At 38.6% G+C, this 23,387-nt stretch overlaps 1 protein-coding gene and 1 pseudogene across 1 annotated transcript in view; both read left to right on the top strand.

Annotated features, from left to right (window-relative positions):
- The window catches only part of AFG1L (AFG1 like ATPase), a 219,225-nt gene that overhangs the window by 137,382 nt on the left and 58,456 nt on the right, over positions 1-23,387 (top strand). Inside the window, exon 8 of the mRNA XM_023205967.2 lies at positions 12,156-12,238. Within this exon, the coding sequence (XP_023061735.2) occupies positions 12,156-12,238 (83 nt within the window). The remainder of the gene's footprint in view (positions 1-12,155; positions 12,239-23,387) is intronic.
- LOC111538645 lies at positions 20,698-20,821 on the top strand (annotated as a pseudogene).

Below are 23,387 nucleotides of genomic sequence, written 5' to 3'. Positions count from 1 at the left end.
TAGTCACATGAACTCACACCCTGAGGGATAGGGACATTATACACATAACGATTATAAACCAGAAGGGGCTATGGGAGGTAGGCTTTGTAGTAAGATGAAGGTGGGATACAGCTGGTCTGGCCGATAGGGATACCGGCCAGGTAGGGAGACTTTACCTCTAGGCATGGGAACCACTGAGTGTATCTGACAAGAGCAGGGAATGGCTCTGTGAAGCTAAAAAATGTCAAGGTAGCACCTGAGTGTTTAGGACTTACAAGAGGGCTGGGCACAGTGGCTCATGCCTATAATCCATTACTTTGGGAGGCTGAGATGGAAGGATCGCTTGAGGCCAGGAGTTTGAGACCAACCTGGGCAGCAAAGCCACACTCTGTCTCAACAAAAATTACAAAAATTAGCTGGGCATGATGACACATGCCTGTTGTCCCAGCTACTCAGGAGGCTGAGGTGGAAGAATCGCTTGAGGCCAGGAGAGAAGATGTTTCCTGTTATAGACTCGAGTATGTCGCACTCAGGATGTGGGTAGTGAGACCTGATGATGAGTAGGTAGAGATGGGCTGTGAACTCCAGGGTGCAGTCTTTTCGAAATCCTGCCGTTTTCTCAGTTGCTGACCTTATAACTGGCAGAGCATAGCTGGAAGAATGCTTCATTTTGTCATAAAAGCTCCTTGAGAAAGGGACTGCACCAGTTGGCTTCTTCCTGTAGTTCCTAACATACTAACTTGCACTAGAGCTTTACACATATGTGTCTGTTAATGGTTTGTTCAGTTGATAAATATTTACTGAGCATTTACTATGTACTGTGTGCTAGATACGAACTGCTGTAGAGACTGTGATAACAAAACAGACATAATCCTGGTCACATAGAACTTACAGGCTTGAAACCCAAATCTGTCTCTGCAATCTCATTCAGTATAGAAAAATGACCCATTTTGTTATGTTGCAGTATAATATATAACAGCTACACAAAGTCTGTAGAAAGCTGCCCCATATCATTTGTGTATGAGATTAGGTTTTTTTTTTTTTAGAGTCTCGCTGTGTTTGTTGCCAGGCTGGAGTGCAGTGTCACAATCTTGGTTCACTGCAACCTCCACCTCCCGGGTTCAAGTGATTCTCCTGCCTGAGCCTACTGAGTAGCTGGGACTACAGGCACGCACCACAGTGGTCAGCTAATTTTGTATTTTTAGTAGAGACGGGGTTTCACTGTATTGGCCAGAATGATCTCGATCTCTTGACCTTGTGATCTGCCTGCCTTGGCCTTCCAGAGTGTTGGGATTACAGGCGTGAGCCACTGCATCCAGCCGAGATTAGGTTTTAAACAAATAAACCAATCTGTTTATAGCAACATAGCTACTTCTCAGGAAAGCAAGCAAGCTTGGACCTTGTCAGTGAGCACAGGAGCAGAGGGCAACAGATGTAGGATTTTGCGAGACAACCTGACAGAGTACTGTGAAAACCTCCCAATAAGCCCATGTGAATTTTCCATTGCCTTGTGCATCCAAGCAAGAACCGTAGTTGCCTGAGCATATCATGGGCTATGATGAAACACCAGAGCCAAAATGCCTGTGTTTGAATCCTGGTTCTGTCACTTTTGGACAATTGTTTGACAATGGACAAGTTACTTAGCCTCTCTGTGCTTTAGTTTCTTTATCCATTTGTAAAATATAATAACAATAATTTCTACCTCATAGAGTGGTTGAAAGAATTAAAAGGATCTTAGAATAGTCCCTGACACATGATAAGCCCTTATACCAGTATTTGCTGTTACTATGGCGTCTCAGTCCAGGCTGAGAAGTCTAACATGAGGGCACCAGCAGATTTGGTATTGGATGAGTACTCCCTTTCTGATTCCAAGATGCTACCTTCTAGCTGTGTCCTCACATCATGGAAGGAAGGAAAAAACAAGCTCGCTCAGCCTTTTTTTTTTTTTTTACAGAGGCAGTAATCCCACTCATGAGGGATCTGCCCTCAGGACTTAATCACCTCCCAAAGGCCCTACCTCCTAATATCTCACTGGAGATTAGGTTTCAACATATGAATTCTGGGGGACACAAATATTGAGACCATAGCAGATGATGCTGATGATAATGATGGACTCATTTATTTACACCTCAAATTCCCTTACCAACTTTATGCCAGGTCTTATTATGGGACCTATTAAAATGTGAGAGTAATTATCATGTGTATTTTGTGGAAGAGAGTAATTGTCAGAGATTACTTTATACTTTTCATTTTTGCACCTCTGAGAGAGAGAGAGAGAGGAAATCATCATCCTTGTTAGACTCTCTTCTGCTTTGAAGGGTCTGTGACTATATGGTGCTGTGCAGGATTAAGAGGCAGTCCTGCTCTCTTGGAGTTTCCTTTCAAAGACTGACGTCCTTGGTTTAGATGATCAAGTGAAAGCCGTAGGAACAGTGGACTATGAGTGGAGCAGACATTTTAGATAAACATAGAAAATGTCCTATGTGATGGAAATTTACTGTAATGTAACCCATTATAGTATAGACTTTAATATGGTACATTTATCTCATACATGGTTTTGGACTAAATACCTAAAGGAAATCATATAGAATCATATTGTATGGCCCCCAGAAGAGTAATTAACATATTTACACTGTGCAGAGGTAATTAATTTGAAATGGGAGGGAGAGGTAGAAGAGCAAATATGAATTACGTAAGCTGTGTAAGACTAAAGAAAAATGATCCTGTGGCTACTGTTGAATAAATCAGTGTGACATAGTGGGAGGACCATGGATTTGGTGGAGGCCAGATTGTCCTGGTCAAATCACAGCTCAGCCACCTACAAACTGTGTGGCCTCTTTTTGGACGCACTGTGAACTGTGAACATACTGTGATGTTTTCTTCTGGCTATGGCTGCAGAAAGAGTCAGATTGTGACTCACCTCACAAGGAAGTGTATGGAGGTGTGCTTTTAGCTTCTGTCCTGGCTTGCTTGCTTGCTTTTTTGAAACTTGCAATTATTCTTTCTTTTTTTACTTTTATAAAATGCCTTTTTCTATGCTTATTACTGGAGCAAGGTAGCATACTGGTGATTGTATTGGTTTATTAGAACTGCTAAAACAAAATTCAACAGACTGGATGACTTAAACTACGGAAATTCACTTTCTCAGGGTTCTGGTGGCTAGAAGGACAAAGACGTTGGCAGGTTTGGTCTCCCCTGAGGCCTCTCTCCATGACTTGCAGGTGACCACCTTCTCGCTGTGTTTTCACATGGCCTTTCTGTGGGGTACACACATAACTGTATCCACATGTCCACATTTCCTTTTCTCATGAGGATACTAGTCAGACTTTGTTTTAACTAAATTAAAGGCTCTGTCTCCAAATACAGTCACATTCTGAGGTATTGAGGGTTAGAGTTTCAACATAAATTTTGGGGAGATGCAGTTAAGCCCATAATAGTACTTTTTTTTAAAGTTACCTTTCTGATCCTGTGTTTCCTCAACTGTAAAATGGGGATTTAAAAAAGTACTTCCTTGCCCTGGGAATGGATATTATGAGGAAGATAAGAGATAAAGCCAAGTCAGTTGCCTAGCACATCTGAAGCACATAATAAGCACTTTATGATGCTTAAATATCCCCCTTCCTGCTTTTTGGAAGGAGAAAGAAATTCTGAAACTGCTTAATAAAAAGAAGGGATACAGACCTTACCTAATAAGTTAATTGTGTATGGGTATTTGAAGTGTGAGACAAGTAGGGTAGCTAGGGAAGGAGGAGTGGGGAGATATGGAAAAAGATGTTTTTGATTTACTTTGGGATATGAGATGATCAAGAAAGCAAAGGAGGATGATACAGCTTGAGGTAGACTCAGGCCTTGCGGTCTGCTCTAAAATGAGATAAGCCCAAGGAAGAACTCAGCCCTGAAGAGCCCTGAAGTGAGAGAACTTCAGCAATAATGTTAATTTTAGAGCTTAAAGGGATCATAATCAATTCCTTTATTTTGTAGAGGAGAAAACTGACATCTGGAGAGGTTACATAACAGGCTAAAATCACACAGCATGACAATTGGCAGAGGACTTCTCAATTTATCAACTTGAAAAATTATGTCTATGATTGAGAGAATAAAATGATAACTTGAACAAATAGCTGATTACTACCAGACTGTCAGAGCAAAAGCTGTATCTTATTCATCATTATATCTCTAGTAACGAGGGAAGTGCCCAGCCTGTAGTATTCAATTATGTTTGTTAGGTTGATCCAAAATAAGTATTAAATTTGGAGGGAACTTGTTAAACCATAAATGCACATTTTTGTGATATAAAACAGTGTGGCGTATTTTATGAAATACACAAAACACCTTTAGTATCATCCTGATCTTCCATGTAGATGGAAGAATCTCACAGACATAAAAGAACCCTATCACAAAAGAATACATACTGTATGATTTCACTTATGGAAAGCTCCAGAAACAGGCAAAATTCTGTGGTGCTAGAATCAGAATAGTAGTTACCTCTGGGGAGGAGAAGGTGATATTAGGGGGGCTTCAGAGATGCTGGTGATAATCTGTTTCATGACTGAGCCAGACACTTATAATTTGTGTACTTTCCTATATTAAGTTATACTTAATGAAAACCTCAAAATATGGAGCAGCTTATATATTGAATTTTCTTATATATCATTGTTTAAGCTTAGAAGTAGTAGTACATGATTACTTTAAATATGACTCAAACAGCTGTCTTAGAATGTATAGCTGCCTCAAAATAAAAAAAAAGACACCCTACACTCAGTCTCCCACCCTTAATTGTATTCTTAGCAAAAAAAAAGTTAGTACAGTATGCAATTAAGCTTTTCTGTATTTTAGTGTTTATTTTCTCTCATAGAACTTTTAAGATATCAAAAGAATTAAGCATACAACTATGTATATACTCTGATAGACGTCTACCTCTGTAATCTCTATATGTATAGGAAAAACTTGAATCATACAAGCTATAAACAAACTTTTTTCTGAGAAGGGGATATTCATTTCTACTGTTATGCTTTTAATATCATTTGAATGTTTTATAATAAGCATGGATCACTTTTTGAGTTCAAAAAAGATACATTTTTATTTTATTTTTTATTTTTTGAGGTGAAGTCTCATTCTGTTGCCCAGGCTGGAGTGCAGTGGTGCAGTCTCGGTTCATTGCAACCTCACCTCCCAGGTTCAAGCAATTCTCCTTCCTCAGCCTCCTGAGTAGCTGGGATTACAGGTGTACGCCACCATACCCAACTAATTTTTGTATTTTTAGTAGAGATGGGGTTTCACCATGTTGGGCAGGCTGGTCTCAAACTCCTGACCTCAGGTTATCTGCCTGCCTCAGCCTCCCAAAGTGCTGGGATTACGGGCATGAGCCACCACACCTGACCTAAAAAGGATACGTTTCTTAAATAATCAAGTAAAATTATATATCTTAGTTATTTAAAATTTTATTTCCTGGAATAAGAAAAAGTCTCGACTGGGTGCGGTGGCTCGCGCCTGTAATCCCAGCAATTTGGGAGGCTGAGGCAGGCATTCAAGACCAGCCTGGCCAACATGGTGAAACCCTGTCTCTACTAAAAAATACAAAAATTAGCCGAACGTGGTGGTGGACACCTGTAATCCCAGCTACTTGGGAGGCTGAGGCAGGGAGAATTGCTTGAACCCAGGAGGCGGAGGTTGCAGTGAGCTGAGATCATGCCACTACACTCCAGCCTGCACAACAGAGCAAGACTCCATCTCAAAAAAAAAAAAAAAGAAAAAGAAAAAGTCTCAACAGTTTTTTCTTTTTATTGTTTACTCATTAAAAATTTCTAAAATAAATTAGTTGACTGTTACCAAGAAAAACACTAATAATTTTGATTCTTTAAATGCCTATTTAATATAGTCACTTAGGTAAGGGATAGAAGTTTGATTTATGCAGTTGGAAGTTTTTCCTCATATTCCAAATTTCTATGATATTGGGTGGGCAAATCTGTGTTTATTATTTCAATCTTTGCTTAAGAGGTTAGTATGTTATAGTTTTAAAAGATTTTCTCCACAATGTCTTTATTCTTTGTTCCAACTGGGATGGAGTAGAAGCTATATGAAGTTATTTTGTGAGATGGCTGTTTTTCTAATGGTATTATTCAGGATTGCTAAAAATACACACAATAGATTTTGGGGACAATATAAACTGCTTTAATACAGTTATTTTAGTCATACATTTTTCTTTCCAAACTCAAAGGCCTTTGACACATGAGTATGCTCAGAAGGGTGTGTTAACCTCCCTCCTTTTCCTCCCCAAGTTTTCTAATTGCATTTTTTTAAGATTGTGTAATTGTATTTGTCCTTTGTATATATATAAATATGCAAACTATTTTAAAATAAGTTTTGTTTGCTAGCTGATTAGTGTTATGTATTAGAATTGGATGGTGATAAGAGGTCACAGGCCTTGTAAATATCACTGGAAATTAGGAAATTACTTAGAGATCATGCTCTTTTGACTAGATTCACTGTCAACTTGTAGCTTAGCTTCCCCCTCCTCCACCCTTCTGCAAAGAGCTTTGGAGAATCTAGTGTAAGTGAATGAAATCTGAAAATTTGAGGTTTATTAATATATATATATATTATATATATATATATAAACTGAGTGTTAGTATTTTTCAGACAATTAAGTACTAACATCTAAGGGCTTTGGTAATAGTTCTTTTGCTGCTGATTAGGTATTCCTCAGTGGTGATTAGTGAATGTACAAATGCAATCATTTGGTAGGTCTTAATCACTCATATGATTGAGAAGTTAGTTACCCAGAAAGAGAAATTGAAGCTGTATAACTTTCAGTAGCCTTATTTTTTAATAGCAAAAAATAAAAAACTTTTTGACTAAATTAGGAATACTGAGTCATATAAGATAAATTGTAGTTTAAAAGAAATAGAGAACCTGGCAAATATATTTGTATGACTGTATTGTGACACTGTATTTTATGTCTGTAGTAAAGGTACCTTATGGAAAATTGACCACTGCTTACCATAGTAGGGCAGGTTTTTCTCAAGGAAATTGAGTAAGACATGTTCACTACATAAGGACATTTTTCCTTCTTCTTCTTCTTCTTTTTTTTTTTTTTACTGGGTAACTGAGCTCTCACAATTATAGCAGGAACAAGGGAAAGAAAGTATCTATTTTTTCACATTTATGACATCAAGAAAAACACAGGACATCTTGAGGCAAGGGGAGAGATATATATTCATATATCTCTCTTCTTCTCAAGAAGTAATATAGTATATATATAAAACACAGGACATCTTGAGGCAAGGAGAGAGTGGAATGCATGTATTTGGGCAATGCTGTATTCTCCTCTGGTGGGATTGGTTATAGGGCCCAGGTCCTGAAGGAGAGGCCTGGGGAGTTGGATTTGGACAATTGGAATGATGAGCTAGGGATATCTGCATGGAGATGTCAACAGGTTGCTTATGCCAGCATTGCAGAGAACCATGACTTTTGCTAGTTTTTCAGGGCTGTTCTTCAAATGTTAGTTCAAAAGCCTAGGTTTGTAGGCCTCCCTAGAGGACCAGCTTCTTGGGTGTTATTTTATGTTAATCAAATTCAGAATTGCTGATACGTAATCAAAATGCTATACCTACACTAGCCACAACCCAGTATTCTGGGTCTTCACTCAGGTTAACCAACCATCCCGGATTGTCTAGGGTTGTCCTAGTGTTAGCACTGAAAGTTCTATATCCAGAAACCCCTCTTAGTCTTCGGGAAACCCCTCATTTCCAGGGCATTATTGGTCACCTATTTTAGTCTCCTGAGCCCTTTAGCAGCTGCAGCGTAAGAGGAGGGGAAATGCAATCTATGCCCTGGATGCAGATGATAAACAGCTCTCAGCCCTTGTGTAACAGTACAACCCAGGATGCACTTTCAGGGAGGAAGAACATTGCTACTTCCCAAGTGTGCCCAGATATTGCTGTTCTGATTATCTCTTGCTGCATAACAAATTATTGTAAAGTGACTATAAAAGAGTCTAAAAAACATTACTTTATTCTCTCCTGGTTTCTGTGGGTCAGGGATTTGGTAAGGGCTCAGCTGGCAATACTGGCTCCCTCAGTAAGATAGTGGCTATAGCTAGAACAACTGGGGACTGTCAACACCTCTGTCTTCATGTTATCTCAGTGCCTCTCTAGGGCCTCCTCTCTCTGTATTGGATAGTTTAAGCTTTCTCACAGCCTAGTAGCCTCCAGGCAATTAAATGCTCAATTGACACTTCAGAGTTCCAGAGCAAGCATTCCAACCAATAAGAAGCTGCCTCAAGTGTCACCTAGGATATTATTGCATAGACCATTTCCATCACAGTCACAACATTCAAGGGGTGGGACATAGACTTCATTTCTTGATAACTGGAATATCAGCATCACATTGTAAGGAGAACATGTTGAGATGGAGAGATTATTTTATAATGTACAAGTCTTAAAACCCACCACAATTACCTTGGGTCCAAAGGTTTGAAAAATGCAGTTTTTGACTGGGCGTGGTAGCTCATGCCTGTAATCCCAGCACTTTGGGAGGCTGAGGCGAGCAGATCACTTGAGGCCAGGAGTTTGAGACCAGCTTGGCCAACAGGGAGAAACTCCGTCTCCACTAAAAATACAAAACTTACCCGGGCATGGTGACACATGCCTGTAGTCCCAGCTACTTGGGAGGCTGAGGCATGAAAATTGTTTGAACCTAAGAGGAGAAGGTTTCAGTGAGCTGAGATCACACCACTGCACTCCAGCCTGGGCAACAGAGTAAGACTCTGTCTTAAAAAAAAAAAAATGCATTTTTTCGTTAGTAAAAGTAGTGATGCTGTTAAAATATGTTTTTCCCATGAATTGTCATTAAGACAATTTTCATTTTGAGTGCAAACAAAATGTCAACCTATAATTGTTTCTTGACTTGTCCTGAAATCCCTTGGTCACCATTCTTCTACTGAAGTGAATATCTCCCTATCTATCTATCCATCCATCTATATCTGCACAGGCATACCTTAGAGATATCGAGGGTTTGGTTCTAGGCTACTGCAATACAACAGTATTGCAATAAAATGAGTTGCAGGAAGCTTTTGGCTTCCCAGTGCATGTAAAAGTTATATTTATACTATACTATAGTCTATTAAGTGTGCAATAGTATCATGTCTAAAAAAATACATACCTTAATATAAAAAATACTTTATTTCTAAAAATGCCAATAATCATCTGAACCTTCAGTGAGTGGTCATCTTTTTGCTAGTCTTGCCTTGATGTTAATGGCTGCTGCCTAATCAGGATGGTGGCTGCCAAAGTTTGGAGTGGCTGTGGCAGTTTCTTAAGATAATGTTGAAGGTTACTATATAGATTGACTCTTCCTTTCACAAAAGATATTTATGGCAGATATAGCCTTACAAAATGTATTTCTTAAATAATAAGACTTGTACGTTGAAATTACTTCTTGATTCATGGGCTGCAGAATGGATGTTATGTTAGCAGGCAGGGAAACGACATTTATCTCGTGCTCTTCCATCAGAGCTCTTTGATGACCAGGTGGATTGTCATGAGCAGTAATCTTTTGAAAATAATCATTCTTCTAAGCAGTAGCTCTGAACAGTAGGCTTAAAATATTTTGTAAACAGAGGTGCTGCCATCCAAGGGCTTTGTTATTTCATTTATAAAGCACAGGCAGAGTAGATGTAGCATAATTCTTAAGGGCCCTAGGATTTTCAGATTGGTAAATGAACATTGGCTTCAACATCAAATCACCAGTTGCATTAGCCTCTAATAAGAGAGTTAGCCTGTCCTTTGAAGCTTTGAAGCCATGCATTGACTTCTCCTCTCTAGCTATGAAAGTCCTCGTTGGCATCTTCTTCCAGTAGAAGGCTGTTTCATCTCCAGTGAAAATCTGTTGTTTAGTGTAGTCACCTTCATCAATGATCTTAACTAAGCCTTCTGGAGAACTTGCTGCACCTTCTGCATCAGCACTTGCTGCTTTACCTTGCACTTTTATGTTATAGAGATGGCTTATTTATTGAAACCTCATGAACCAACCTCTGCTAGCTTCTGGCTTTTCTTCTGCAGCTTCCTCACCTCTCTCAACCTTCATAGACTTGAAGGGAGTTAGGGCCTTTCTCTGGATTAGGCTTTGGCTTAAGGGAATGTTGTGGCTGTTTTGATCTATCCAGATCACTCAGACTTTTATCCACATCAGTAATAAGGCTGTTTCGCTTTCTTATGGTTCATGTGTTCACTGGAGTAGCACTTTTCATTTCCTTCAAGAACTTTTCCTTTGCAATCACAAGTCAGGTAGCTTTTTGGTACAAGAGGCCTAGGTTTTTGTCTGTTGTGGCTTTTGTCATACCTTCCTCACTAAGCTTAATCATTTCTAGCTTTTGATGGAGAGTGAGAGATGTGTGACTCTTCCTTTCACCTGAACACTTAGAGTTCATTGTAGGGCTATTAATCGACATAATTTCAATATTCTTGTGTCTCAGAGAACAGAGACACCTAAGGAGAGAGAGAGAGAGAGAGAGAGAGAGAGAGAAATAGCCAGTTGGTGTAGCAGTCAGAATGCAAACAGCATGTATAAATCAAGTTCACCTTCTTCTCGATCTCCTGACCTCATGATCCACCCGCCTCAGCCTCCCAAAGTGCTGGGATTACAGGTGTGAGCCACCACACCCGGCCGGGTTCACCTTCTTCTATGGGTGCAGTTTGTGGTGCCCTAAAACAATTACAGTAATAGCATCAAAGATCACTGATCACATAATTAATATGTGATCACTGATCATATAATTAATGACAGATACAATTTTTTAAAGTTTGAACTATTGCAAGAATTACCAAAATGTGACGCAGAGACACAAAGTGAGCACATGCTGTTGGAAAATTGAGGCCAATAGACTTGCTCAATGCAGGGTTGCCACAAACCTTCACTTTGTAAAAAATGCGAGAAGCACAATAAAGGGAAACACAATAAAATGAATATGCCTCTATCTATGTAGAGATACACACACACACACACACACACACACACACACTCCTACATATATTCCTCTCATGGCCCCCAAAATCCAACTGACCAAGAAGATAGGTGTTGCAAAAGTACATTTGCCCTCAAAGTAAGAATTTGGGTGTGTGTGTGTGTGTGTGTGTGTGTGTGTGTGTGTGTGGTGTATGTGCTGGTATACACATATGCACCCTGGGGGAATGGAAAGAAAGGAGCACTTGGGAGAAGAGAAGGAGATTAGTGCCACAGGGTGACTCGGGTTGAAAGGAGGCAGGCATCCACAGCAGGAAAGTGCACTGAAATGTTGATGGCCAGAGAGGAAACTGAAAGGGAGACAAGGGCAATGGCAGCCATTTAGAAGTGAAGGATGGGCATCACTACAACATCATTCTAGTTTGGTCATTTGGTTTAAAATGTGGACACTAATGTTCTGGCCCAACTCTCTTTCTCTCTCTCTCTCTTTCTCTCTCTCTCTCTCTCTCTCTCTCTCTCTCTCTCGAGACAAGGTCTTGCTCTGTTGCCCAGGCTGGAGTGCAGTGGCATGATCATAGCTCATTGCAACCTCCACCTCCCAGGCTCAAGCAATCCTTGCATCTCAGCCGGCCAAGTAGCTGAGACTACAGGAGTATGTCACCATGCCCAGCTAATTTTTGTGTTTTTTGTAGAGGTGGGTTTTGCTGTGTTGCCCAGGCTAGTCTCAAACTCCTGGACAAACACAATCTGCCCTTCTAGCCTCCCAAAGTGCTAGAATTACAGGCATGAGCCACCGTGTCCAGTCCCAGCTCTCTGATGCTGCCTCTCCCCCACTGTGGTGCCTAAAACCCATGAGTTATTCTTTCTGGTAGCCTCTAGTTTCTCACTCCAGGGTATTAGAAATTGGGCTTTAAAAAAAACCCAAATGAAGTTACTTGGGGAATTTGCTGACAGCACTTTTTGGGCAATGTTTCAGAAAACATGATGCAAATTTTAATTTTTTAAAACTGATATTTCAGTGGCTTGATATATTTAATATTGCAACTTTGGTTTTATGAATCTTGCATGAGTTCTGTTGTTTTCATGTCATCTCATTATACTACTTTTTGAGCAAACATTTGAAAAATTTAAACAATGTATAGTATAAGGGAAGTATTGTAATTCTGAGCCACTACTTGTTTAAAAAGACACTTTATTTATTATTTGGATTGTAGGAATATTGTAATACAGTCCAGCTAGATTCTGGGATAGATTACCGGAAAAGGGAACTTCCTGCTGCAGGAAAACTCTACTACCTGTAAGTGTTTTTAATTTTTGAAGTTTAATATCTGATCGTTAATCAGAAAAAGATGATAAAAATAAACAGTTTAATTATTGGAACGTGAAAGGCTGGTTCTGAAGCCCACGATTTTTAAACTGCAAATGTTCCCATGTTAACTTCTTCAACCTATGTCTTTACCATCCATATTTGCATCATTTATAATGTGTGATTGAATAAAACCCTAATTAGTTTTTTGAGGAGGAATGATGACAGATGGTTAGAACGTAATGAGTATCCTTTTATAAGAGACTCTACTATTATGAGAATATTTTTAATGTGTGAAGTAATTAATTATTTGTGGATATCATCAGACAAATGTGCCATTTCCATTCCCCCAAAAATTGTTGTTTTATTTGTCAATCTGTTTGTATTTATCATTGTTGATTGACTTCCATCTATAACTGATATAAAATATATATACACAAATACAACTGGATATATTTTTGTCTTTTAAAAGCTAAGATGCTCCTGAGTAGGAGCAATTTATAATAATAGATGTATTCAGCATGTGCAGTTAATACGGAAAAACAAATATAGTTTATTTTAAAATGTCCTTTATGAGAACCCGAAAAGGAAAAAGTGCTTTACAAAAGCAAACTTGTTTAGTATATGCCAACAGTGTTGGGCACATAGCAAATTCTCAGTAAATAGATCTGTCTAAGGACTAACTGTAATTTAACTAAAAGGCATGTTTCTAGTAATTTAAATTTTGATGACAACGTACATTTGAGAGGTTGAGAAAAGTTCTTGTCTCTGCCACCTTGTAAGCAGAAGTACTTTACTGTTTTTGAAGCAGAAATTAGCTAGAAAAATCACATAATTAAAATTGCATACTTTACAGTGTACCAAGGGGACTATTTTAGTTTATTATTCAGATCCTGATGATTATTATAGGAGGTTCTTCATCTATCCTCAAGTACTTTGTCTTTAAAGTACTTTATAATTTTAAAAAATTCATATAGCACATTTTTCTGCTTTAACTTGGACTTTCTCTTCCCAGTTTCTTTTATGTTTGTGTTTACTGGATATTTTATTTTTCTGATATTCACAGCCTTTCCCTGATTTTTTGCTACCTATGTCTTGATATTCCAGATGTATGGTACCAATGCATTAATTTATTATTATTCTCTTTATTCTTTTTTTTAAAGGAGGTAATTGTTGTTCTCTGTTTTTTTCAAAAAGTGTATCCTCATGTGGAAGAATAAAAATATTTTCCTTATGGGAAGTTCCTTAAATAAAGGTGGTAGTCTGAGTCTAAATTATGAAATTTGAGCCGAAGAGGTCTTGGAAGTTACTGGAGGTGAAAGGGCTACATTTGCTTGGAGCATAGCCATTTTTTGTCTCTGACTTACCCTGTGTTACCCCTTCCTTTTCCTGATAAAAGTAATAATATTCTAACCCAGCGAAGTTCAGTTTTGATCTTTAAAAATATGCTAGAGGAAAACTAACACTAACAATGTCCAGAGTCCAGGAAACCAGACCTATAAAGGACACCAGGAAACTCTGGACCAGTTTTCCTGAAAAGTATATAAATTCAAAGGCCAGGCACAGCGGCTCATGCCTAGCCAAGCACTTTGGGAGGCCGAAGTGGGAGGATCACGTGAGCCCAGGAGTTTGAAACCAGCCTGGGCAACATAGGGAGACCCTGTCTCTACAAAAAATTTAAAAAATAGCGGTGTGGTGGCACCTACCTGTAGTCCCAGCTACTTGGGAGGCTGAGATGGGAGGATCACTTGAGCCTGGAAGGTGGAGGCTGCAGTGAGCCATGATCACACCGCTGTACTTCAGCCTGGCAACAGAGCAAGACCCTGTTTCAAAAAAAAAAAAAAATATATATATATATATATATATATATATATATATACACACTTATATAGATATATATAGGTGGTATATGTCTATTATCTATCTATCTATGTATCTATAAATTCATTTAATCCTCAAGGAAGATAAATTTGTTCTGGAATTTAACATCCAAAGGGCTTGACCATAGTCAAGAATAGAAAGCCTGGGGGCATCCCTCAGTCAGAGGAGAAGGCAGATATGTAAGTATCCCTGAGGAGAATGAGCAATTAAAATCATCTCAGAAGTGGGAAAGTAATATGAGTTACTAAGACAGGATGCTAGAGATGTGCATTGTATTGTTTCACATGAGGACTTGGGTAGAACTTCTCTCATGAAGATTTTCTGAGGTTATATTAACTTTGGTTTAATTAGGTTTCTTTTCATCTTGTTCTTGCAGGAAAACTTACTAACTTTACCCTGTAACAGACTTTAATGTGCTATGCTATATATTGCCCTATTAAAGCATGTGTTTCTCTTTATTACCATTTGGCCAGACATCTGGAATTGATTCCTGAATATGCAAGTCCAGACTACCCCCTTGTCAGTTTCACTGGAGCCCCAACTGCCTGAAAACAAACAAACAAACAAACAAAAACACAAAAAACAAAATTTTAGCTTCCTTCTAGGGGAACACCAAGCGCTATCTCAGAATTTCATACAAGTAGAATCCCACATAAGATCTTTAACGAAACAGAAATATTAGTATTCATCAACTCAGTATTTTATTAGTCTAATTTCCCAAAGCCAATTAAAGATATCCAAAATACAATCCAAATAATGTCAAGAATTACCACAGATTTCTAAAACTACCCAAAAAGTTGACATGGAGCAATTTCTGTAGTTCGTAATATTGCCTGGATCCCACAAGAACTAATTCACGTAAAACAGGGCATGTTTGTGTGTAATCTATATCACAGTAAATTTAGAAATCCTAGAGTACCTTCGTAAGTAAGTTTCAGATGTTTTTGGCCCTGTAACAACCTCATATACACCCGCAAGCTCAGAGAATTTAAATTTAGCAAGCTACAAAACAGAGACCTTGAGTGCAAATACCCAAACTTTTGCATAGACTGAAACACCCCATGCTTATCCAATTTTTTATTCTGTGCTAAATGCATGATCACTCCAGAGATGAACACAGGTTTTTTATTTTTTATTTTTATTTTTTTGTGTGGGAGGCATGGAGTCTTGCTCTGTCACTGGAGGGCTGGAGTGCAGTGGTGGGATCTCGGCTCACTGCAACCTCTGCCTCCCAGGTTCAGGCGATTCTCCTGCCTCAGCCTCCTAAGTAGCTGGGATTACAGGCACACGCCACCACACCCAGCTAATTTTCGTATTTTTAGTAGAGACAGAGTTTTGCCATGTTTGTGCACCTGGTCTCGAACTCCTGACCTTAGGTGATCCACGCACCTCAGCCTCCCAAAGTGCTGGGATTACAGGCGTGAGCCACCACACCCGGCCAGTTTGTTTCTTTTCTAATTGCTTGGTGAATAGCACTCAATAAGGTCCCCATGCTGAAGTCCAGACAGATCAATCAAGCACTGGGCTTGCATTTGCATCTGGATGGAGGCTTGGACAGTAATCTATTTTGAATCACCTGGTACTGATCAAGGGTGACCCCATCTCATGCTTATAGAGAATTTAACTGCTTCAGATTAGCTCTCTGTTTGGGGGCTGGTGATACTAGAGGTTATTGTTTTATATATGCCTATCTTTTTAAACAGGAAGCACCGTTGCTGAAGGGTCCATGATATGCTGCCCCAGGCCATTTTGCTGTCCCTATTATGAAGTGTTACTGGTTTCCTGGGGAGAGGAGTTCACATCACCTTGGACTCACCCTTGCTGTCTCTTTTTTATTCCAAGGCTGAGTCCTATAGGTTCTTTTCTCTACTAAGTCTGTTGAAGCGGGGGTTCTTTTCAAACACTCTATCTTTCCATACTCACATACAAACACTCTGCCCTTCACACAGATGCCATAACCTGAAGAGAAGTTTTAAACTGAACCAAAAGAGGTGGGGGCAGGCATTGGTCCTGGGATTTTATTTTACCCCACTTACGAGCCTAAACCTAAAATAGGTTTGCCTTTTATTATTTCATAAGTGCTGGCAGAAGACAACAGAGACCTGGGTCAGAGACACAGGATCTTATTAGCCTTGGCACAGATAGCAGCATGAGCATTAGCATGTTGTGTCATTTCCCTCCTTGCTCCTTAGTCCCATGGAGTGGAGGGGAGGGTGTTTTGCTGAGGGCCTAGATAATTCCTGCAACAGGCAGTGAATTGTGTTACAGCAAAAGAACTCTGAGCTTGTGGAATCTGCCATCTTATAGCCAGACATAAGCAAGTCTGTGTTTTGTCTCAAGGGAGATATTGTCTCATCTTTCAAGGTTGCTCACTACACACACAACCTTGAGAAATGGTTAGGGCTTTGCATTCTTGGCATACTCAGCAAGATGTGAAGGAGAGACCCATGAAGGGGCTTGTCTCTCCCAACAGGGGGCATTTACTAGACGTTAGTCCTTAAAGAACCAGGCTTCCTCCTTTTGTTTCAATTGGCTTCTGTCCACTGAAGTCATCCACCACTTCAACAGAACTACATCTGAAGCACATTGTTCAGTTGTTTAAAACTTAAATTGTCTCAAGACCATTTCAATTCCATGTATATGGGGATTTTGGATCATCCTGAAAATGGTGAAAATCTAATTTATGACTTTTTAGACACAGCCCAAATATTCACATATTTGTACTTGGCTAATATAATGTATTTACCCATCTTTTGAACAGATTTCAAAAAAAAAAAAGTTTTTTCTTACGTACTTTTACTAGTGGAAGTTTTATGTCTCAAGCACTCTTAGTTTTCCACTTGGGAAATATCTATTCCAAATAGAAAATCATTTTGGAGAATATAACTTTGAACACCAGTTTTAAAAAGAATAACAATTAGCTGACAAAAAGACACACGGCTTCAAGGTTATAGCTTTGTTTCAGAAGAAAGGTCTGTGAAAACTAAGACGGAAGCTTATATGTGTTAAACATACTTCCCCATAACTAAAAACTTCATGTTTCTTGCCTGTGATATTACTTACAAGCACTCCTCTGCTTTCAACTGTGAGAATCAGATTAATGAAACTTAAAAACATTTCTTAGCTTGATTGTCACATCTTCCCATACCTAAACTTTGGCTGAGACCCAGCTTCTGCCTCTAAGGTTGCCACCTTCTGGTTTAGTAGAGTGTCTAGGACAGTTGGTACCTTCTCTCCGTCACCCATCATTACCATTACAGTTCTCTCTTAGACATTGGAATCTGCAGTTTCAGTCTCAGTTTTTCCTACCAGTTAGACAGCTAGCCTGGTCATTTCCCATTTCAATTCCCACTGAAGAACCTCTGAAACATTCACCAGTGCAAGCAACTTGAAAATGGTTAAGTCTGGCCCCCTTCCTTTTAGGCTGTAATTTGTTTCAATATGTTGTGCTAGACTGCCCAGAGTCCTGTAGCAGGCAGTATGCACACCCCATTGAAATAATTTATCTCATCCTCTACAACAAAATTTTTATGGTCTTATGCCAAATATGAGCCAGCTCTACTCCTCCTCCAGCTCCTTAAATTCCCTCATGTGTCTTTTAGACTCCATTACATTAATATCATTTCTACTTCTCACACTAGTTTGCATAGTGTCACAGTGGAATAGTGATGGTATCAATGGAGAAATACTACACAGTTTAAGACTATAAAATTTGTTTAGCAGTCAAGGCTGCAGAAATGTATCCACATGGAGACACTTGCACAAAACAGAAGATAATAGAGCATATTCCCAGTTGAAGCTTTAAGTTTTTCTGGCCTTTGAGGGCCCATTCGGTGACAAAGAGCATCTGATCAAGATAAGGGTCCCATTAGATCACCTTATCACCTTTGTCATTCGTAGGTGAGTGGGTTTACACCCTTCTGGTAAGTCTCAATTGCTGTGGAGACTCTGGCTATGTGCCTGCCTGCTTGCCCGGTACAATTACCAGGTGCAAACCCTAAGCCGTAACTGAATGTTTATTGTCAGTGTAAATCAAAGGTCACTTTCCCATCCTTCAGCAACACCAGTCACTAGGCCTTCCTGAAGTCTGTTCTTTTTTTTATTGTTATTATTGAGACAGAATCTCACTCTGTTGCCCAGGCTGGAGTGCAGTGGCGCGATCTCGGCTCACGGGAACCTCCGCCTCCCAGGTTCGAGCGATTCTCGTGCCTCAGCCTCCCGAGTAGCTGGGATTACAGGCACATGCCACCATGCCCAGCTAATTTTTGTATTTGTAGTAGAGCTGGGGTCTCACCATGTTGGCCAGGTGGTTTCAAACTCCTGACCTCAAGCAATCCGTCTGCCTCAGCCTCCCAAAGTGCTGGATTACAGCAGTGAGCCCCCGCGCCTGGCCCTGAAGTCTGTTCCTCAAAGAGCAAGAGATAGAATTTCTGTCTCTGGCAATCAAAGAAACTGTCTACTTTCTTTAGGTTCTGACTGTTGTCTGGCTAACTCCTCAGTCTGGGGAAGGGATGAAGATATTTGGGATATTTTTGGTGTTTGCAGACTATGTTTTACTTCTTCTTAGCATCGTGGCACAGAACATCATTTAGGTTTTTCTACTTAAGAAGTAATCGTAAATGAAAATATTTACAGATGAAATAATACAATGTCTAGGATTTGCTTCAAAATAATCCAGTGTAGGGGAATTGAGGGGAGGTATAGAGGAAATAAGATTGACCATGCCATGTGTTGAGTGGGTGATTATTACATTGGGGTTTTAATAGTACTATTCTCTTCACATGTGTTTATGTGTAAAATTTTTCATAATCAAAAGATTTTTAAAAAGATATCCTTCCCTGTTTTTTCTGATCATGCTTACTGCAGTTGTAAGTCTATTGATCTTCCCAATGAAACTGCTTTTGTTGTGTTGATTTTCTTTATTATTACTTTCTATTTTCTATATCCTTAATTTCTGAACTTTCATTATTTCCTTTTTTCTGCTTAGTTTGGATTTAATTTGCTCTTCTTTTTCTAGTTTTTTAAGGTAGAAGGTTAAGTCCTTGATTTTAAACCTTTCTGCTCTTATATAAGCATTTTAAAACTATAAATTTCTCTTTACTACTTTAGATACATCTCACATGTTTTATTATGTCATGTTTTCTCTCGTGATTTATTTTTTGACACATGGGTTATTAAAAGCGTGTTATTTATTTTCCAAACGTTTGGTGATTTTTTTATACATCTTTCTGTTAATGATTCCCAAATTTAACTAATTATGGTTACAGAGTCTATGTTGTATGATTTGAATCCTTTTGAATTTATTGAGGCTTGCTTTATGGCCCAGAATATGATGCATCTTGGAACAAGTTTCTCATGCACTTGACTATGTATTCTGCTATTGTTAGTAGTGTGTACTTTAAATGCCATTGGGTCAAGTTGGTTGATAGGGTTGTTCAAATCTCCTATATTCTTACTGATTTTTTGTCTACTTTTTCTATTAATTATTGAGAAAGAGGTGCTGAAATTTCCAAGTATAATTATGGATTTTTCTATTTCCTCTTACAGTTCTGTCTGGTTTTGCTTCATGTATTTTGAAGCTCTATTATTAGGTACATAAATGTTTAGGATTGATATGTTCTCTTGATGAATTGACCTCTTCATCATTATGAAATGAACCTCATTGTCCCTGGTGATATTCCTTTCTCTAAAATCTACTATGCTTAATGTTAATGTAGCCACTTCAGCTTTTTTAAAACTAGGGTTTGCATGATATATCTTTTCTCATCTTTTTACTTTCAGCCTATCTGTGTCTTTATATTAAAATGGGTTTCTTGTTGGCAACATGTATTTGGGTATTTATTTTTTATGCAGTCTGACAATCTTTTTCTTTTAATTGGGGATATTTAAACCATTTACACTTGATGCGATTGTTGATATGGCTGGGTTTAAATATACTATCTTGCTACTTGTTTGTTTGTTTTTTTTTCATACTTTTTAGAAAACAGTTATTGAGATACAATTCACCCTTTTAAAGTCTATAACTCAGTGGTTTGTTAGTATATTTAGAGTTGTACTACCATCACCACTATCTAATTTCAGAACATTTTTATCACCCCAGAAAGAAACCCATAACCGTCAGCAGTCATACCTCTCACCCCTCTACCCTCTGTCTATCTACCTTCCATCTCTATGGAATCTGCCTATCTTATATATCTCATATAAATGGAATTACATAAGATGTAATATAGTCACGCACTGCATAGTAATATTTTAGCCAGTGATGGACCATATCACAGATATGATGGTGGTCCCATAAGATTATAATACTGTATTTTTATTGTATCTTTTCTATGTTTAGATATTACAGTTGCTTACAATATTTAGTACAGTAAAATGCTGTATAGGTTTATAGCCTAGGAGCATTAGATTATACCGTGTAGCACAAGCGTGTAGCAGGCTATGCCATCTAGGTTTGTGTCAGTATACTCTATCATGTCTGCCTGATTGCATGATGACAAAATCACCTAACAACACTCTTAAAACATATCACCATTGTTAAGTAATGTGCCACTCTATATACGATGTATATTACTTCTCAGCCTTTTGGTTAAGATCAAGTGTAGTATCTGTTCTTACCAGTTTGATACTATAAGAAGTGGTCTTTGTGCCTGGCTTCTTTCATTTAGCGTAATGTTTTCAAAGTTAATCCATGTTGTTTGCTATTTGTTTTCTATTGTCCCATCTGTTGTTTTTTCCAATTTCCCTCTTTTTCTGACTTCATATTAGTTTTTTTTTAAGATTCCCTTTTACCTCTTGTTAGCGATACCTCCTTGATTTTTTTCTTTTAAAAGTCACTTTAGGGCTTAGTGTAAGCACCTTTAACTTATCATAGCTTACCTTCAAGTAAGAGTATACCACTTGATGTATAACATAAAAACCTACAGTATACTTCCATTTTTACTATCCTGGGCTCTGTGCTTTTATTGTCTTTTTTTGTTATTTTATTATGTAATTGTATATTGTATATTTTATATTATAATATTATTATATGCAGTATAATATATGCAGTATAATATACACAGGTTTAGGTCATAAACTCCGTAACATATTGTCATTACTTTTACTTAAACAGTCAATAATCCTTTAAAGAGATTTTTAAAATAAGAAAAAAGTCTTATAATTTACCTACATATTTACTATTTCTTGTACTCTTCATTCTGTTATATAGATTGACATTTCCACGTGATATAATTTCTCTTTTTCCTAAAGGACTCTGTTTAACATTTCTTATAGTAGTGGTCTGCTGGTGATGAATTTTCTCATATTAATGTTTTTGTTTTGCTTTTATTTTTGAAAGATTCTTGCTGGCTAGAGAATTCTAGGCTGGCGGGCTTTCCTTTCTTCCTTCCCCCTTTTCTCCCTTCCTTCCTCTCTTTTTCTTCCTTCCTCCACTTTTTGTTTTATAGTACTTTAGTGATATTGCTTTCTTCTCTTCTGGCTTGCATTGTTTCCATGAGAAATCTACTGTCATTCTTTGTCCTTCTCTACATAAGGACATAAGTCTTATCACTGTCTGCTTCTACAATTTTATTTTTACCTTGTTTTTAAACAGTTTTATTATGATGTGCATTGGTGTGATTTTCAGCGTGTTTCTTTTGCCTGAATTTGGTTGTGCTTCTTGGATGTGTAGATTTATAGTTTTCATTTGATTTGGAGAATTTTCTCTTATTTCTTTACAATTTCTCCCCATCCCTTTCCCTCCTCTTCAATTTCTGGAACTCCAGTTACACTTATATTAGACCTCTTTATATTATTCCACAGCTCTCTGATGCTCTGTTCACTTTTTTCATTCTTTTTCTCTTCCTGTGTTTGTGTTTCATTTTGGGTAGTTTCTTTTGCAGTGTCTAATCTGCTATTAATTATAATCCAGTGTATTTGTCCATGTTAGAGGTGGCTTTTTTCCTTTTAAAGTGCTAAACTTGGGTTTCTTTCCCTTTTTTTTTCTTTTCTTTTTTAAAAGGCAAGGTCTTGCTATGTTGCCCAGGCTGGTCTTGAGATCATGGACTCAAGAGATTCTCCCACCTTAGCCTCCCAGTAGTTGGGACTACAGACACACACCACCATGCTGGGAGGTTTCTTTTTTTTATATCTTCTTTGTTTGTTCTCATACTCCTGCCTTCCTCTACCTTACTGAGCATATGCAGCATATTTATAATTGTGATATTAATGTGTTTGTCTGCTAATACTATCATCTATGTCATTTCTGGGTCTGTTTCTATTGATCAATTTTTGTCCTTTTTATGAGTTGATTTTCCTGCTTCTTTTTTTTTTTTTTTTGAGACTGAATCTCCCTCTGTCGCCCGGGCTGGAGTGCAGTGGCCGGATCGCAGCTCACTGCAAGCTCCACCTCCCGGGTTTATGCTATTCTCCTGCCTCAGCCTCCCGAGTAACTGGGACTACAGGTGCCCGCCACCTCGCCCGGCTAGTTTTTTGTATTTTTTAGTAGAGATGGGGTTTCACCATGTTAGCCAGGATGGTCTCGATCTCCTGACCTCTTGATCCACCCGTCTCGGCCTCCCAAAGTGCTGGGATTACAGGCTTGAGCCACCGCGCCCGGCTCCTGCTTCTTTTCATGCTTTTTTTTAAAATTGGATTTCAGATACTGTGAATTTTATATTGTTTGGTACTAGAGTTTTTGTATTCCTTTAAGTATTTTAGGACTTTGTTCTGGGACACAGTTAAGTTACTTGGAAACAATTTTATCCTCTCTAGGCTAGGCTTTGTAAAGTAGAACCAGAGTGCCTTTGTTCTAGGCCTAGTTATTCCTGAAGCAATACCCTTCTGAGAATTCTACCTTATACCCTATACTTTAGTAGGACTTTCTACTCTGACTAGAGGGAACATAAACTATTCCTGGCCATTTATGAGCTCCAGGGGTAATGCTTTGTGATTCCAGTGAGTCCTTTCCCACCTCCTCATTTCAAGTAGTTGCTTCTTAGGCATACACAGATTAGTACTCAGCTAAAGACTCAGGGAAGCCCTCTGCAGATCACTGGACTTCTGTCTCTATATCTTTTTTTCCAGTATTATACCTTGCAAATTCTAGCTGCGCTAGCCTACCCAAATGCTGAATTCCGTTTTCTCAACCTCCCAAATGCTGAGCTGTGTTTGTGTCCCTACTCCTGAAGTCTGGAAACGCACCAGGCAGTAAATTGAGGCTAAACTGATTTGTTTCCCTTTTCTGGGGATTGCTGTACTGTGCTTTTTGTTATCCAGT

Source organism: Piliocolobus tephrosceles, chromosome 5 (assembly GCF_002776525.5).
Source record: "Piliocolobus tephrosceles isolate RC106 chromosome 5, ASM277652v3, whole genome shotgun sequence".
In the NCBI taxonomy this organism is placed as follows: domain Eukaryota; kingdom Metazoa; phylum Chordata; class Mammalia; order Primates; family Cercopithecidae; genus Piliocolobus; species Piliocolobus tephrosceles.
This window is presented reverse-complemented; position numbering and strand designations above follow the sequence as displayed.